Here is a 17,339-nt window from a genome sequence, read left to right as displayed (position 1 = left end):
CTTTGAAAATACACTTTCATTTGAATCCCATATCAGGTCACTCATGAAAATCAGTTTTTATAAACTCTGCAACACTCTCTGACTTTGATCTATGGTTAGTTTGAAAGATGCTGAAACCCTGGTTCATGCTTTCATAACCTCAGACTTAAACCTTAAACGCTTAGAGTTTTCACTCATAAAAAACTTTCAGCAACTTTCAGCATACATTACAACCATACTCCATCAGCTACACTGGCTACCGGTTTCGCAAAAAAATGAAATACAAAGTCCTGCTTCTCACTTAGAAAGCACTACATGACCTCGCCCCACCTTTTCCTTCTGAGCTGCTACTCTCAGATCCACCAATTCTGGTTTGCTGGCAGTGCCAATGACCAGACCGATGGGGGCAGATCCTTTAGTGCCATAGTCCCCAGACGATGGAATGCCATTTTTTAAATATATACTGTACATGTGTATAGCAACCTTGAGTGTTAGAAAGGTGCTATATACATGGAGTGATATACAAAATCTACATATCAGATGGTGACCATTATAATGCATTGGTCATGGTCATTTTGATAACAAAGTGAAAAGTATTCAAATGGACCATCTACAATATAAAATTAAGCAGACTGTAAACAGAGGTGATATAAGGAATAAAAGATTTTTTAAAAAGGAAGCATTTTGGAAGCACACACGCCGCATTAACACAAAAACAGGAATGAAAATAGCCAATTTCCAGCATCTCACCTTGAACTCCTCCAGTATTTTGTATGTCTTGCCCCTGTACTCGCAAAAGTTCTTGAGCTCCTTGCACTCGGGGCAGCAGCCGTTGTGCTCCACCTTGGTGCATTTGGGGTGGATTTTGGGGCACTCGGGCTGGTCGCACACGGGTCCATCCTCGGTGCACACACACGGGCAGTTCGAGTGGCCGGGGAAGAAGCGTTCGCCGAGCTTGTAGACGAAGCCGCTGTCGTCCACGCAACCTTTCCCACGGTAGTCATCGAACAGCACGTCGTTGCTGTTGCGCTCGGCCTCGTCGGCTGTGTAGTCCTCGGGAACGAGGGAGGCTGAAGACACAGAGGCGGTCAGGGCGAGCAGGAGCATGCAGCTCACTCCCAGGAGACGGCCCATCCTGCGCCACGCCAGGCCTGGAGCATTCAGAGCAGAGCAGAAGCGTTTCTTTATTCCATGTCCATTACACTCTGGATGTCCTTAAACATGGTGTTGAGGCTAACATAATAATTATGAGCCTAACTGTACAAGTACTGGGATATGTAACTGGTTATCACTGATACTGAGTATTGGTATATTGGTATATATTGAGCAGAGATTGGCCTGAAATATTGGATTTGTACTTTTTTGACACTGACATATTTTCTGGCTGATGTGAAATGGAGAATATTGTACCCAAGTATAAGACGCAAGTTGTCAAAACTCTTGTCACACTACAAAGTTATGAAGGTTACTGTAAAAAAAGCTTACGAGCATTGTTAGAGTTTGTTCCATTTCCTACGACTTTGCATGAAGATCCAACCAATCCAAGCAATAATGTGGTGTGATAAAGTGAAGTTACTGTTACAACCCTGAAGTGGATTATTTTCCAATAACAACATGTCCTGAATCGTTTTATTCTTCTTATACCACAGCAATTGGCCAACAATGACAATATTTTATTTATTAAAGAATGTCAAGTCATACATTTTTATCCATTTATAGTTGCATTTAATTTTGCAGACTGTCCAGAAAACAATTTAGAAAAGTTATGCTATTTTGCATGTGACAGCACGGTAAAGCTCAGTTAGGATTAGGTCTCTAACACCCAAGTAGTGGACGTCCTTTTCTCTTCCATCTACCAGTTGATGTCGTGGTGATGTCGTCCTTAAGATGCGCGCAAGATCTGAAGCGGTTAATATCAGGTTCATACTCCAGAGGTCATGCTCAGGTCATTTTAATGTGATAGAAACAAGGTGAACAGAGTTAAATTTAATGTTGTGAAATGTCCATCACTAACACTATATAGACTCATTGTCTCTCCTTCTTCTCTCTCTTGAAGTTAATAAACAAAAAAAATGCTAGGCTAAAACTCCTCTGTCCTGAAGATGTCAGAAAATGTAAAATTTAAATGTGTAAAATATTTAAAATATATTTAAAATGTAAAATAATAACTTTGTTGGTTACAAGCACTGACACTGGAGACTCCTTCCATAAATGTTAAATAAACATCTCCTTGCACATTATTTATCATAATATACATCCTCTTTGTGATTTAACATTTGTAATCAGTTTATTATTAGTCTTAGATGATGTGGATCATCTGCTGTACAAGACCCTGTGAATGAGCTGTTACTATAGAAACGATAATGTATTAGAACGACTTGTGATTTGCAGCTGCACCTTCTGACCAATCAGAATCCAGAATTCAACAGCGCCGTGGTATAAACTGTGATATCCAACATGCAGACATTAATAAATATCAGTACTTTCTTCCATTTAGGAAGAGGCGGATTTAGTAGTGAATATTTTTGGGAAACTCTTGCGCGTAAACGTCGGGGAGCATCAGTATCTTGGATACTTGGATAATATCGTCACCCATGATAGAAGGTGAGTCGATTGTAAGATAAGGCACAAAAATATATCAGTATCAAAATGGAAAGAAATGGGATTGGGACACCCCTGCTGCTTATTTTTGTTTTATATTCATAAGCAAGAAATTAACATGAGGCTTACCTTTTTTTTTTCAAAAATGTATTTTCCATACATCCCAAATTATTTTGGAGCCAGTAAGAAAAACATTACCCAAAGATCCCCACTCTACACCATAAAATGCTTAAAGCAAAGTTTATATAAGCATGTATATCTAAGTATATATATTTCTCAAACCATTGTTAGTTTATTATTAATAGAAGTGTGATTTTACAGTAGAGTTACTTTGTCCATGCTATCTATGAAAAGGTCACGTATTAAACAATCAGACTAATAATATCTATAATATCTATAATCCTCCTGAATATGAGGCTAAATGAGGAGAGAGCTACTGTGTTCACCATGAATAATGGGGGTTTATTTTCTCTCAGTGGGAGAGAGAGAGAGAGAGAGAGAGAGAGAGAGAGAGAGAGAGGGTGTGAGAAAATGGTGATCTAGAGAAAGAAATAGCATAATAGAGGCTGAGAGAAAGGGAGAGACAGAAATGCGAGAGAGAGACAGAAAAAGAAAGAGTGATGAACAAGGTGAGAAATCATGAAATGGTGAGACAGAGGGAGATACCAAGATACACTGACAGAGATGGAGAGAGAGATGGAGAGAGAGAGAGAAAGAGAGAGAGAGAGAGTAAGACAGATTAAATGGGAGAAAGACCAAAAGAAGGAGACAGAAGTTCAGAAAATCAAAACAGAAAGACAGAGAGAAAGAGGGAGTGAGAGAGGATAGAGACTGTGTCCATTGAAAGAGGAAGACAGAAAGGGAAAGATCAAAAAAAGAAGGGATGATGGAGGCAGAGAAAGAGAGAGTGATTGAGAAACTGAGAGCTAGAGACGTCACAGTGTGAAATTAAGAGAGAGGTGGTGAGACAGAGAGAGATATAAAGATAGAGAGAGAGAGAGAGAGAGAGAGAGAGAGAGAAGACAAAATGATAAGACAGAGGAAGGTATGAGATGGATGGGGAAATGGAGAGATTAACAAAGAAATGGAGAGGGAGCCAGAGAGCAAGAGAGAGAAATTGAGAGATGAAGAATGAGAGTTTGATGAGAAAGAGAGAGAAAGAGAGGTAGAGATGTGAATTCAAGAGGGAGATGGTGAGACAGAGGGAGATATTAGGATGGAACGACAGAGAGATGGAGAGAGAGAATGAGAAAGAAAGACAGAGGAAGATATCAGGAGAGGGATTAGAATGAGATGGAGAGATGACAAGAAAGTCAGGGAGGAGGAGATAGACAGAAAGACAGAGAGGAGAAGAAGGAGTGAAAAAAAATGAAGAGAAGGAGGGAGATGAAAAGAAATAGAAAGGAACAGAGAGGGAGGCTGAAAGAGAAATAGGGAGATATGAAGAAAGAGAGAGGGAGAGATGGAAAGATAAAAGAAAGGGAGATTGAGACAGAGAGACAGAAAGAGAAATAGAGAAACGAAGAAAATATAATGGAGACTGAGAAAGAGAGATGAGGAAGGAGTGAAATCACGAGAGGAAGATGGAGAAATATGGTCATAGAGGAGACAAAGAGAATAAGAAAAATAGAGAGATCAAAAAAGAAATGGAGAAGGAGACCCTGAGAAAGAGTGATAGAGACAAAGAGCAATAGGGAGCAGAAGACAGAGTGATAGAGAGATGTGAAATCAAGAGGGAGGGAGAGCTGTCAAAGAGAATGACAGAGAAGGAGTGATTAAGAGAGAAACAGGGAGGAAAAAAGAGATAAAGAGAAAGAGATGGAGGGAGAAAGAAAGAGAAATTAAAAGATAGAAAGAAAAGGAGAGGGTGAGAAGGGGTGAACAGGACAAAAATTGAGAGACAGAGGGAGAAATGAAATGACCTCAAGAAAAAAGGAAGGAGAGAGAAAGAGAGATGAAAAAAGAGTAAAATCAAGAAAGAGCGATGGAGAAATCAAGAAACAGAGATGGAGACACAGATAAAGAGGTAGAGCTGTGAAAGAGAGATGAAGAGAGAGGTGGTATGACAGAGAGATTAAAAAAGAATAAGGGGAAGAATGTGAAGAAAAGAACTGGAGAGACAGAATACAAGAAAGAGACTGAAGAGGGATGGGAGAAGATAAGAGCAAAAGGCAGAGATGGAGAGAGAGAGACAGAGAGAGAAAGAGTAGGTTCAGGAAGGCAGAGTGAGAGAGAGATATTCGAGAAATGGAGAGATTGAGAAGGATAAGGAGAGATGGAGGAGGAAGTGAAGACAGAGAGGAAAGGATAAGGAAAGGAGAGTGACAGAAGGACAGAGAGAAATGGAGAGATTAAAAAAGAATGTGGAGAACTGAAGAGACAAGACAAGGATGAGAGAGAAGAAGAAGAAGAAGAAGAAGAAGAAGAAGAAGAGTAGGAAGAGAGGTGATGATGTAGAGTGGGAGAGATATTGAGAAATGGAGAGATTAATAAGGATAGGGAGAGACAGAAAGACAGAGAGAAATGGAGAGATTAAAAAGGAATGTGAAGAACTGGAGAGACAGAAGACAAGAAAGAGAGAGAGGAGAAGAAGAAGAAGAAGAGGAGGAGGAGAGGTGAGGATGCAGAGTGGGAGAGATATCGAGAAATGGAGAGATTAAAAAGGAATGTGAAGAACTGGAGAGACAGAAGACAAGAAAGAGAGAGAGAAGAAGAAGAAGAAGAAGAGGAGGAGGTGAGGATGCAGAGTGGGAGAGATATCGAGAAATGGAGAGATTAAAAAGGAATGTGAAGAACTGGAGAGACAGAAGACAAGGAAGAGTCTGTAGAGAAGGTGGGATTAGGAGAGATGAGACAGAAGAAGATGTCAAGAGCGAAAGACAGAGATGGAGAGAGAGAAGAGGAGGAGGAGGAGAGAGATATTGGGAAATGGACGGATGAAGAAGGGAAGGGTGAGGCAGAGAGATGGAGGGAGAGATGAAAAGAGGATAGACCGTGAGCACCGCCGTGTCTCGCAGCTTTGAGCACGCATTGCGCAGCAACATGTTGCTCTGTAGAGGATCACAAACACACACCACAGCCAGAAATGTGTGAGTGTGTGTGTGTGTGTGTGTGTGTGTGTGTGTGTGTGTATGTGTGAGAGAGAGAGAGAGATAGAGAGTGTGTGTGTGTGTTTGAGAGAGAGAGAGAGAGAGAGAGAGGGAGACGGAAATGTGCGTGTGTTTGTGTGTGTGAGAGAGAGGGAGAGACGGAAATGTGTGAGTGTGTGTGTGTGTGTGTGTGTGAGAGAGAGGGAGAGACGGAAATGTGTGTGTGTGTTTGTGTGTGTGAGAGAGAGGGAGAGATGGAAATGTGTGTGAGACCGAAATGTGTGTGTGTGTGAGAGAGAGGGAGAGATGGAAATGTGTGTGAGACCGAAATGTGTGTGGGTGTGTGTGTGTGTGTGTGAGAGAGAGGGAGAGATGGAAATGTGTGTGAGACCGAAATGTGTGTGTGTGTGTGTGTGAGAGAGAGAGAGAGAGAGAGAGAGAGAGGGAGAGAGAGACAGAGAGAGAGATGAAAATATGTGAGAGAGACGGAAGTGTGTGTGTGAGAATGTGTGTGTGTGTGTGAGAGAGAGAGAGAGATGGAAATATGTGAGAGAGACGGAAGTGTGTGTGTGTGTGTGTGTGAGAGAGAGAGAGAGAGAGAGAGAGAGAGAGAGAGATGGAAATTCTCTCTAAACTCCAGCAGCTCGCGGAAAAATGCCGTACAGCTGCTGGAGAGGATTTTCACCATCTATACCACCAGCCACCTGAACACATCTGGACACATCTGTTCATTTGCCTCACATTTAAAAACAATTCTAATAATAATAATAATAATAATAATAAACAATAACAATAAACAACAATAATAAGGAGTAATAATGAGCAGTGAAGCTCTCAGGCAGCCTCACAGCGCGTCATGGTGGCAGTGTGATTAACTTCGGGTTCATTTTATTCCACAGTCGCGTTAACAATGTGAATTATTATTATTATTATTATTATTATTATTATTATTATTATTATTATTATTATTATTCTGATTTCTTCTGAACTCACCAGGTTGAGATGTCTGCTTCCACTTTGTCGGAAACACCTTCCTGATGCTCCTCAGTGGAGTTTCAAAGAAAATCCCAATTCCGAAATAATCCGTCTTGGGTTTTTTTTAAAAAAAAAAAAAAAAAAAGAAAGGAAAGAAAGAAAAAAAAAAAGCTGGAAATAAAATCAGGAAGGATTAGTGCTCATGCTCCATGTAGCCGGTTCACATCGACCTGGATGAGGAGGATGAGGATGAGGATGAGGAGGATGAGGAAAGATCCACGAACACGTTCCGCATAAACATTATTCCTCCTTTCCGTCTTCATATCGCAGAGAGAAAAAAATGAAGGGATAATAATAATAACAATAATAAAAAAAAACAGCCAAAAAGATCCAGAATAACGTGCGTGTTTAAGAAAAAAAAAAAAAAAGATGTCAGACTTCCCTGTGGTGTTTTCCGATTAGCTCGCCATCCATCCGCGGAATTTCAATCACCTTCTTCCCAGAAGAGGAGAAAGGTCTCATGTCTGCCGCTCTGCACCGGCTCGTGCACTCGGGAAGCGGATGCAGTCATTCCGCTTCCTCTGATCAGAAACAAGAGATAAAGTTGGCTGTGCAGTGGAGATGCCGCGCGCAGCGCTCAGACACCGTGCTGATGATGGAGAGTTTCATCTCATCACTCTGTGCTTCAATTCAGCACTGTAGCCCAGCAGCCTGGGTTGCCAGATTGGCTTAAATAACACACTCCTTGCTCAAGTGTTTCCTCAAACCCTATTCACACGACTGGCTGTGTGTCATGTATATGTCATGTCAGGGCTTTTTTTTTTTTCTTAAATAAAGACTGTTCTTTTATGTGTCTGATGTGAAATATATTGTACCTTCTACACACTATATGGCCAAAAGTATGTGGACACCTGACCACCACATATCATAAGCATTAACATGGAGTTGGTCGCCACTTTGCTGTTTTTTTAATGAGCTCCACTCTTCTGGGAAGCTACATCACTACATTTTGGAGCGTGGCTGTGGGGATTTGGGTTCATTCACCCGCAAGAGCATTGGTGAGGTCGGGCACTGATGTTATGTCTGTATGAAGGTCTGGTGTGCATTCATCAGTTCAAAGCATCCTGAAGGTGTTCAGTGGAGTTGAGGTCAGGGCTCTGTGCAGGCCACTCGAGTTCTTCTACACCAACCTTCACACACCATGTCTTCATGGAGCTCGCTTTGTGCACAGGGGCATTGTCATGCTGGAACAGGTTTGTGCTTCTTAGTTCCAGTGAAGGGAAATCTGCAGCATACAAAGACATTCTAGACAATTGTGTGTATTCAACTTTGTGGTAACAGTTTGGGGAAGAACCACATATCGGTGTTAAAGTCAGGTGTCCACATACTTTTGGCCATATAGTGTATATACTACAGGATAAAACTTCCGGACATGTCTGTTTGGTAATGTTGCCAGAGGACTTTTGTAATTCATATGGAATCAGTGATCTCTATATGAATCGCAGAGTAGGGAGTGTCTCCATCACACTAAAAATCCTACACATACTACACACACACAGCATGTTTAGGGGGTTTGAATCCCACCTCCTCCCTGTGTCCGTGGAGTTTGCATGTTCTGCCCATGCTTTGGAGGTTTCTTCCAGTTTCCTCCCCAGTCCAAAGACATGCATTGTACGCTGACTGGAATTTCCAAATTGTCTGCAGTGTGTGAGTGTGTGTGCGATTGTGCCAGGGCGTCCCCCGCCTTGTGCCCTGAGTTTCCTGGGACAGGCTCCAGGATTCCCCCCTTGACCCTGTGTAGGAAAAGCGGTACGGAAAATGGATGGATGTTCTGTCCTTCATTCTGAACACTTGTTATTTTGAGGGGGCGTGGCCACTCAAAAGATGCACTTGATCCTGACATGTATATAAGCTATACGTGTAGCTGTGAGAAACTCAATAACTCAACTGAAAAACCCCTGTTTCTCCGACTCTTCCTTTGAAACGATGCTAAATGATGTTTATTGTTCTAAGTTTGACTCAGTTTCCTTTTAGAAAACAGTGAGCTCTTCCTGGAGTGTCTTTATACTAACAAAAACCTCATTTCCCACAGGATATAATGCAATTATTTTTATTTTATATACAATTTTATATAGATATACTACTACCTGGAGTTATTCAAATCTCCCAAACTCTGACTTATATATGATGAAGATCTGCTAACAATAGGCATGAGATTAAAGAAAATGATTACGTCATCAGTCAGCATGATCCAGGCTCGTGCACAGCGAAACAGCATGAATTTGTATCTCTTTAACTGGGAAGCATGAAATAATTTCACATTGTCAATTGTAAATAAACTCATTACATATAAACAGAGCATTTGCTTGCTAATTAGCTTTCTGGAAGCTGTAATTCCGCTATTTCTTTTTATGCCGTGTCCCTCTTTGCTCTGTGATGAGAAATTAAAGACGCCACAATTCAACAAACTGCTGTTCTTTGAATCCTGTCACTTTTATGTTTCACCATGGCAACCACCGTATTTTTTGTAGCAGCTCCATAAGTTTGCCATCATCCTATTCCGTCTTCCTATTGGTGGCATTTAGATAAGCATCGTGGTAGCGCTCAGACTCTGAGATTTTAATCAAACGTTTCTCACACTGCCAGAAATTTGACGTCGGCTGTCTTTGGTCACAGAAGCACTAAATCTGCTGCTGGTGAACACGTCGCATTATGCGTTTTAAGACCACAATCTAAAAACAAAGAATTCTTTTACAAGAATTCATAATGTATAAAGACTTTATAGATTTATACACACCTTCTCAATCACTGCTGATGAAATATTTTGGATGTGTGAAAAATATCACCGCAAATGGGGGCGTGTCACTCTGCATAATCACCTGACATGACTGTCACTGATAGGCTGATTGAATCTACAGTACACTCTGGGCTAAAAAGAAATCAGCCACAGCCTCACTTTTCACTTCTTCATTCCATTCTGTGTATTTTTCTTACAAACTTTGGTGGTGTTCTTGTGCTCAGTGTCAAAAAAATCGGGAATGATCCTCTTTAAGACATTTGTTAACAGTAAATAATCTGACGCCAAAAATGAAACCTCATACTGATGTCTTTTTATGAAGAAAGAAATAATATTTTTTAAAATTTTGACATTTATTGTGATGGTTTATTTTCATCTGTATGGTTAATTACTGACTGTTTATTCCCTCTGTATTGATTTTAATATGCTGTGAAAAGTTCATTGTTCAATATTTCATTTGTTGAAAAAGAAATGTCTCTTCAGTACCAGCTGTAGGTAGAGAAGCAGCAGTGTGAAATCTGGCAACCCGGCCAACAGTGCAGCCTGAATGAGGGAGTCTTTCCTGTCTTTGGGAAACCACCGAGGAGAACACACAGCTACAGAAGTGCGTACTCTGCTGGAAACTTGTACTTGTGCACTTGTGCACCATTCATCCCAGTTTTGCGCTTTGGTTAAAGAACAAAAAAAGGACGAAATGCTTCTGGAACAAAAAAATCCAATCCCTATGAGCAGAGATACTTTAATAACACTTAGATAAAATTTAAAGACCATGATCAATCAGTTTGAACATGCCGTGCACACAGACCATGTGTGGAACAATGAGTGAAAGCAGAGAAATTAAAAGAAGTTGATTTAGAGAGGGCGGCCCATAGGGGCCACTGCGTTACTGCATTTGGAGGAAATGTAAGGTTCCTTTTTATGGAGCAGTGAATAATAGTACAGGAGATAATTGGGAAAAAAAATAGACTAACTCTGATTTTTAAAAGAAAAGGCTTAAATTGGGTCTTTGAAGGCAAAGAACAATGCAGATCCAGGATCGAATGATTACATTTACATTTATTCATTTTGCAGACAGTTTCATTTAAAAGAATTGACAATCCAAGTGTCTAGCCGTTGCAGTGATACAGGTATTGCAGAACTGAGGATCCACCAAGGAACTAGAAGCAAGTAAAAGACACTTGAATCAAGAACCGATGGAACAACTAGATTAAGTAATACTACACCTATAAGGTCAGGGTCACAATGGATCTGGAGGCTATTCCAGGAATACTGGGCACCAGCCGGGAATACACCCTGGATGTACCTCAAGTATCTGTGCTGGATCCTCTCCTCTTCCTGATGTACTCCACAGTGTTGGGCTCAGCCATCAAGATTCGCAAGATTATCCTTATTCCCTGATATATTGATAATACTCAGCTCTACCCATCCTTCAGTCCAGAGAACATAACAGAACTGTTACCCCAGGGGTCCTTGATGGTAATGTTGCTAATGAACCAAGTTTGACATCAACCGTTTTTGATTGACGGCCTTGCCAGGATGACGAAAAGCTAAGTCAGAGGCGATGATCTGTAAGGTAAGATGTTGAGACTGAGGTGTGATCTGGACTGAAGGATGAGTAGAGATGAGCATCAACATATCACCTGTAAGACTTGACTGATCTTATCAAAAGTAGTTTATAATAGGCATAGGAGGAGCCAAATGCAGATACATGAGGTATATCAGGCATCAACGGATGTTCCTTGGATTCTTTGCCCCTTTACCAACATCTTGTAGGATCTGCATAGCCACAGGATTTGGCATATTATTGGGATTTGGCAAGTGTTAAAGATTTAGCTGTTGTCTTGGACAAACTGACTTACATCTAGTACAGAACTTGACAAATCAGTAGCCCAGGTGCCTGGGTCCAGCAGATTTCATGTCCAGGCTATTAGTTTTTTATTTGTAGTTGGCCACCGAACAAGTAGATTCAACAAACGGAAAAGAAAATACTCCTTGTTGACTTTAGCAAAACAATTTCAACAAAATGAAAAAGTTTTCATTTGATGTGTAGCTTTGTTTAAACTTGATCTTTATTATGGTGTGAATTACTTTACTTACCTGTGCTACAGCCACCTGCTGCACTACACACATCAGCTAAGCCTGATTTGGTTGGTGGTAGAACTATTTTTATTATGTGAATTAATTAGCATACACAGATGACATGACCTTTTCAGAATCAAGAACATGGAGGTTTGTGGAAACATTGAAGGAACTGAGCAAAATAAAAGCCAATGTATACATATAACTCTCCTGCTAGCACAACATGCAGTCATCTTGAGGTTAAACATGTGGAGAGAAAATAGAGATGCTAGATTGTAATATATTTTCCATGTGATGTGAGGACAGAGCACCAGAGCTCATAACATATGAAACATACGTAGGCCAATGACTCGCTGACGTGTGCTTCATGATCCTATACGTAGTCTTTAATTTCCCTTAATCTGTATTCAGTTAGGTGAGGTTTCTGGGCTGCTTTAAATACTTAGATTTCTTCCTGGGGAAAAAATACAGTGAGTTTTTAAAGATCTACTTTATGAATTAAGGCCGGGACCAAACAAACAATCAAATCGCCTGAACAGATATTGACAAAGCGATAGACGCTCGTTTCAGGCTCCTGAAAAATGAGCAAAGAATGAATCAGCAGGTATAAGCGTGTGTGTGTGTGTGTGTGTGTGTGTGTGTGTGTGAGAGAGAGAGAGAGACTGTGCCACAAAAATGCCTGAATTAAAATTAAAATACCCCTAAAGATGCAGTAGACCTGTTAGCAGACATTTGCAAAATTAAAGATGAGATATTACCTCTCAGTTCCTTTTTACAAATGTATTAATTGGGTGCTGGTAATTGATAATATAATAGACTGTGATATTAAATAATATGCTCAAATAAATTCAAATTGATGTAGTTCTCACAGGGCCGTAATCAGAGTAGAGATAAGTGCGTAGTTAGGATTTAACTCTGAAACTGTACTGTACACAATGGTATTCAGCCCTCAGATGTAATTACAGCCTTTCCAAGAACTGATTCTGATCTTGAACTTGAGGCTGAATCTTATAAATCATTCTTGTATGAATCGCTGTTTGAAAGAATTTTTAAGAGCATGGATGAGCTCAGAGACATATCTTAATCAGACACAATTCATCTCTTGAGGACCATGGCACGATAATCTTTCGGAAAAACACTTAAAAACTTCAACGTAACACGTAAACTATAAAAACTTACAGAAGATGGACAAACTTGAGCAGCTTGACCATTAAACCATTAAACCACTTTAGCATTTCATTACCGCTTTTAGGACCTCATGGCCACATTATTAAAATTGCATGCACAATTTGGTTTATGTTGGTGCAAGAACTAATAAATAAAATAAGTATCTTTTCATGGACTGTCTAGTCAATTCTGCTGCAAATCGCAACAGCAACATTTTTCACCTCTACAGTCAAACTTTCTTCCGCTTAGACCAGAAAATATGATTATTTCATCAGGCATAAAGAGCATTTGTTGCATCAAGTGCTATTTTATCATCTGGTAGTTAATTAATGTGGGATGAAGCCAATGTCATTGAATAATAGCAAAATCCTTGCTATGATCCCCTTTGTTTATTATCCATATGACTACACCTGATAATCAACCTCTAAATATTTGTAATTATTCGATTTCAGTTATTGTCACTGTAAATTTAGAAGCATTTCGGGTTTTAAACTCTGATTGGCTGAGCTGTGTTTTACAGCCATTGTACAATCCTTGATATATTCACACAAGTATTAATGCACCAAGTTTTAAACCAATAAAACTGAAGACATTGTTCTGTCCATAGAATAACCCAAACTTTGCTTTTTACGTTGCTTAGCAAAAAAAGTGTACTCTTAACAGACTACATTGCAGGGCAGAAAAATTGTTTATTGCAAATATTATTCATAATAAATTGAATTATTTATCAAACCCTGGATATTATCGTATTGTTTTTGTTGGCATTTTATAAAAGCAGTAAGCCACTTGTGTGTGTGTGTGTGTGTGTGTGTGTGTGTGTAACAGTGATATGATCATCTGTATGGGGTTTTAGTCCATGTAACATCATGCTGAAGAACATGATAAAGTTAGTGTAACACACACCCTCTGGTAGCTTATTGCTTCATTATATTAGCTTTTGCTTTCATGCTACATCATAATAGCAAAAAAATAAAGGACTGTTTTCGGAGTTAGTGAGGTGGGAAAGTTCCTTGTATTCAGAGTCGGGTTACACAGGTACTTAAGCAGATTTTCCAGTAAAATTAAAATTAAAATCACCTGAGTGTAGTTCATGTTTCTGTGGTTGTCTTGAGTAGAAGCATCCGAGGCGGGGTTTATCAATACCGCCTCGACCACGGCCTAGACACAAGCACTTACCTTTAAAACTGAAAAAAAATCAGGGGATAGAAAAAAGTAGGTGGTGGTTATTTATTTATTCATTTATTTGCTGTCAAGTGCAATGTGTTATAAAATCAAAAGGTTTTTTTTTTTCTTTTTAAAAGGAAGACTAATATGATTATACTGTATATGTATAAAAATGGGAAGATAGCAAGCATTCAAATAAAGCACTGTAAAAGTAAATCTGATCACTACAAATGTGTCTTAATTGATCAATATCACCTCATTATTCAACAGTTGATAAAATAGCACTTGATGTAGCACATGCACGCTGAACTAGAAGTGCAGAGGCAGAAAGTGGGAAGATTAAGCAAGGGTGAAAAAAATCATCTGAGTTCTGAATACTGATGTGCACATTTTCAGTATTAACTCATCACTATTCTGAATACAGCTGAGCTTAATTCATTGATAAATAAATAATCATATAAAAAACATCTGAGTTGTCTGTCCAATTTTTGTCCAGCTAAAAGGCAAGTGCATGAATTAAACAGAGCATTCTAGGGCCAGTTTACAGAAGATGAACGAATGAATACTCTGAAATTCAAGTTACGCTCTCTGAATGTTCCTGGAGTAATTACAGCCGTATTGTTTCACCGCAAGTTGGCAACAGATTGCATTTGGAGCAAGTCTGAGGATGTTTTTAATAGAGCAGGAGGGGAAAATGGTCTAAGATATGTTTTTTAAAGTTTTTCTAAAAAAGCGATAGAAATCAAAGTACAGAGAGAGAGAATCGTGAAGTAGAGAAAGCTACTGAAAGCGGAGTCAGAAGTGCAAGAAGAAAAGAGAGAAGGAGCTTTTGCAGAGGCGGCTGCGCTCGAAGAAGCATTTGAGTCTGAAGAAGGTTCGGCTTATCAAATAAATCCCAGCAACTCCAACACAAAAGTGGAGCTAAAAGGATCTACATACCTCTGCAGATCAGAAATATGGCATGTGATGGATGCAAATTCAGGACGTATTTATAAAAAATAAAATAAATGCAACAATTAAGAAAGGCAAATCCAATATCATCATCAAACACTCACAACCATCCTGGCTTGTGTGTCAGCACTGCTGTGTTTAAAATTAGGAGTAGTGTTTACACTGAAGTTCCCAGCATGCCTCATTAGTGACAGGATTAAAATCTGTGCTTATACATTGGCTAATTCATGAGCAGTCATCGTAGCACAGATGCAGACATTATGGCTTCTTCCTGAGGCAGCAGTCACTTACTTTCAGCCACATCGAGTGTTAGGTTCATGACACAGTCTCTGTGTAATGAGGTTGTGTTTCCTCACGCTCTGGTTCCAGAGCATGTCATTTTGTTGAAAATGATGCGAGTCTAATTGGCCTCGGTCTCCTTGCGTTTCACGTCTGTCTGGGGTCACAGCCTTCCTCATTACGAGAATCTCAACACCAGGACATGAGCTCATGCCCATCAGCTTAGCAAACCATGCTGTGAAGGCGTGCAGTTTGTTTTTCACTGAGATGCTGATGACCACGAGTGCAGCAACCGTGACGAGGAAGCAGATCATGCATATCTTTTTTTTATCGTTTCTTGTAACATTAGCTGACGCTTAGTAGAAGCAAGTTAAGGAGGATTTAATGAGGAATGCCTTCTTCTATCATGATGAAGGGCCTCAATTTCTGTAAAGCTGCTTCATCATCAGCATGATGAACCTGATCTTATGAACTATGTACTGTATATGATGTATTTGTATTAATTTGCAGAATACAGTATGTAGTCTTATTTTAAACTTTACAGTGTACTACAGTGCTGTTGAGTTCTCGATTCTGATTGGTCAGAAGGTGTTGATTCATTTTCTGCAACAGAAGCTTTGACAGTAATGCAGCTAAAAAATCACAGGTTTATATTTATGCGCTTGATCCAATACATTATTGTTTCTATATTAACAGCTCATTCACAGGAACGTATATAGCAGATGCTTCACTAATTATAAACAGATTAAAAACGTCTGTAATTGTTTGTTTAATATTTATGGAAGGAGTCTCCAGTGTCAGTGTAACTTCAGTTTTTCTGGCATCTTCAGGGCAGAGGAGTTTTTTTTTGTCTTATTAAAAAAGAGAGAGACTGGTGATGGGAATAGCTGCTATATTGTAAGTAACTTAAATAATCTAACTTATTTTACAACATTAACTATTACTATAAACAGATGAAAAAGGATGACATTCTTTAATAAAAATAAAGTCGTAATCATTGGCAAATGGCTGTGGTATAAGAGGAATAAAACACTTCAGGACATGATGTTATAGGAAAGTGTGGACTATGGGGTGGTTACAGTAACTCCACTTCATCACACCACCATGTCCTTGATTATTTTTCTATAATAGCATGACATAGAGTGTTTTATTTCTATACTATCCTAATTAAGTGTTAGTGAATTGCTAATGGTTCTACTGCTACCGAGTTTTTATTCTTGTTTTATAATTTCTAAAATTTAGAATAAAATTTATTCTATAGAATTTATTTGATTTCTTATTTTATATATTTTTGATTTCCGATTTTCCTCCAGCATATAGCAATTTTAGATACTACTCCAAGACCATTTTTTGTTGTCTTTTTTGTTTACTTGTTTTTTTAAATTAATATTTGGTTTATTTTATTACTGCAATTGTTAATGCAGTAATTTTATGTAACTTGTTTTGCTGCTAAATTATCCATTATCTGTTTATCTATCTATCTATCTATCTATCTATCTATCTGAAATATTAAGTAAGACCATGAATTATAGAGCAGGCAGAACATTTTAGGTGCTTTATATGTTTTTCTCTTTCCCCATGAAAAAAGACTCTTCGGCTACAGAGGCATCTCCACAGGAAGAGACATCAAAAGCCTTTCCGAAAGCCTCTCTCAGATAACTCATAATTCACCAAAAAAAAAAAAGTATTTTACATATCATTTGGCACAGGGATTCCAAACTCATTCCAAGAAAGACAGATGTGTTTGTTTTTTAATGCTGTTTTGATCTTGACTTTCCTGACGAGCCAGCACATTAAATTTTAACATCACTGTCAAAATGCTTCAGCTGGAAGCTTAAGTTAAACCTCATGAATTTTACCCACATTGGAGCATATGAGGATAGGATCCAGCGATAACCTGCTCGATGAAGGACCACATCGGGATGCATTCAGAGTTGGTGACTTGTGTCAGAAATTCTGTCATTATTTAAACAGGGAAAGTTATGTGTATTCAGAGTTGGGTTACACACCTGCTTAAGGTGATTTTTCAGGATGTAGCATTCAGATTATTAAAATCATCTGTGTGTAGTTCATGCCTCCAAGGTTGCCTGATTTTTCCAGAGTAGAAGCATCCAAGACGGAGTTTTTCAGTAGTGTCTAGAACACCACCTTTAAACACACGCACTTTCCACCTTTAAAAAAAAAAAAAAGTGTAATTGTTGATATGGTGTTTTCTGTACAGACACGTGTATTTAACATTTAAGGAAGGAGTCTCCAGT

At 39.1% G+C, this 17,339-nt stretch overlaps 1 protein-coding gene across 1 annotated transcript in view; it reads right to left on the bottom strand.

Moving 5' to 3' along the window:
* Window positions 1–7,358, bottom strand: part of vwc2l (von Willebrand factor C domain containing 2 like) — a 60,476-nt gene extending 53,118 nt beyond the window's left edge. The window contains exons 1-2 of the mRNA XM_053234541.1: window positions 6,663–7,358; window positions 730–1,130 (exon numbers count right to left, since the gene is read on the bottom strand). Coding sequence (XP_053090516.1) covers window positions 730–1,113 — 384 coding nt within the window. The 5' untranslated portion in view covers window positions 1,114–1,130; window positions 6,663–7,358. The remainder of the gene's footprint in view (window positions 1–729; window positions 1,131–6,662) is intronic.
* Window positions 7,359–17,339: the final 9,981 nt, after the last annotated feature.

The sequence above is a fragment of the Pangasianodon hypophthalmus genome, chromosome 5, assembly GCF_027358585.1.
Source record: "Pangasianodon hypophthalmus isolate fPanHyp1 chromosome 5, fPanHyp1.pri, whole genome shotgun sequence".
In the NCBI taxonomy this organism is placed as follows: Eukaryota; Metazoa; Chordata; class Actinopteri; order Siluriformes; family Pangasiidae; genus Pangasianodon; species Pangasianodon hypophthalmus.
Note: the sequence above shows the minus strand (reverse complement) of the source record. Positions and strands in the feature narration are given on the sequence as shown.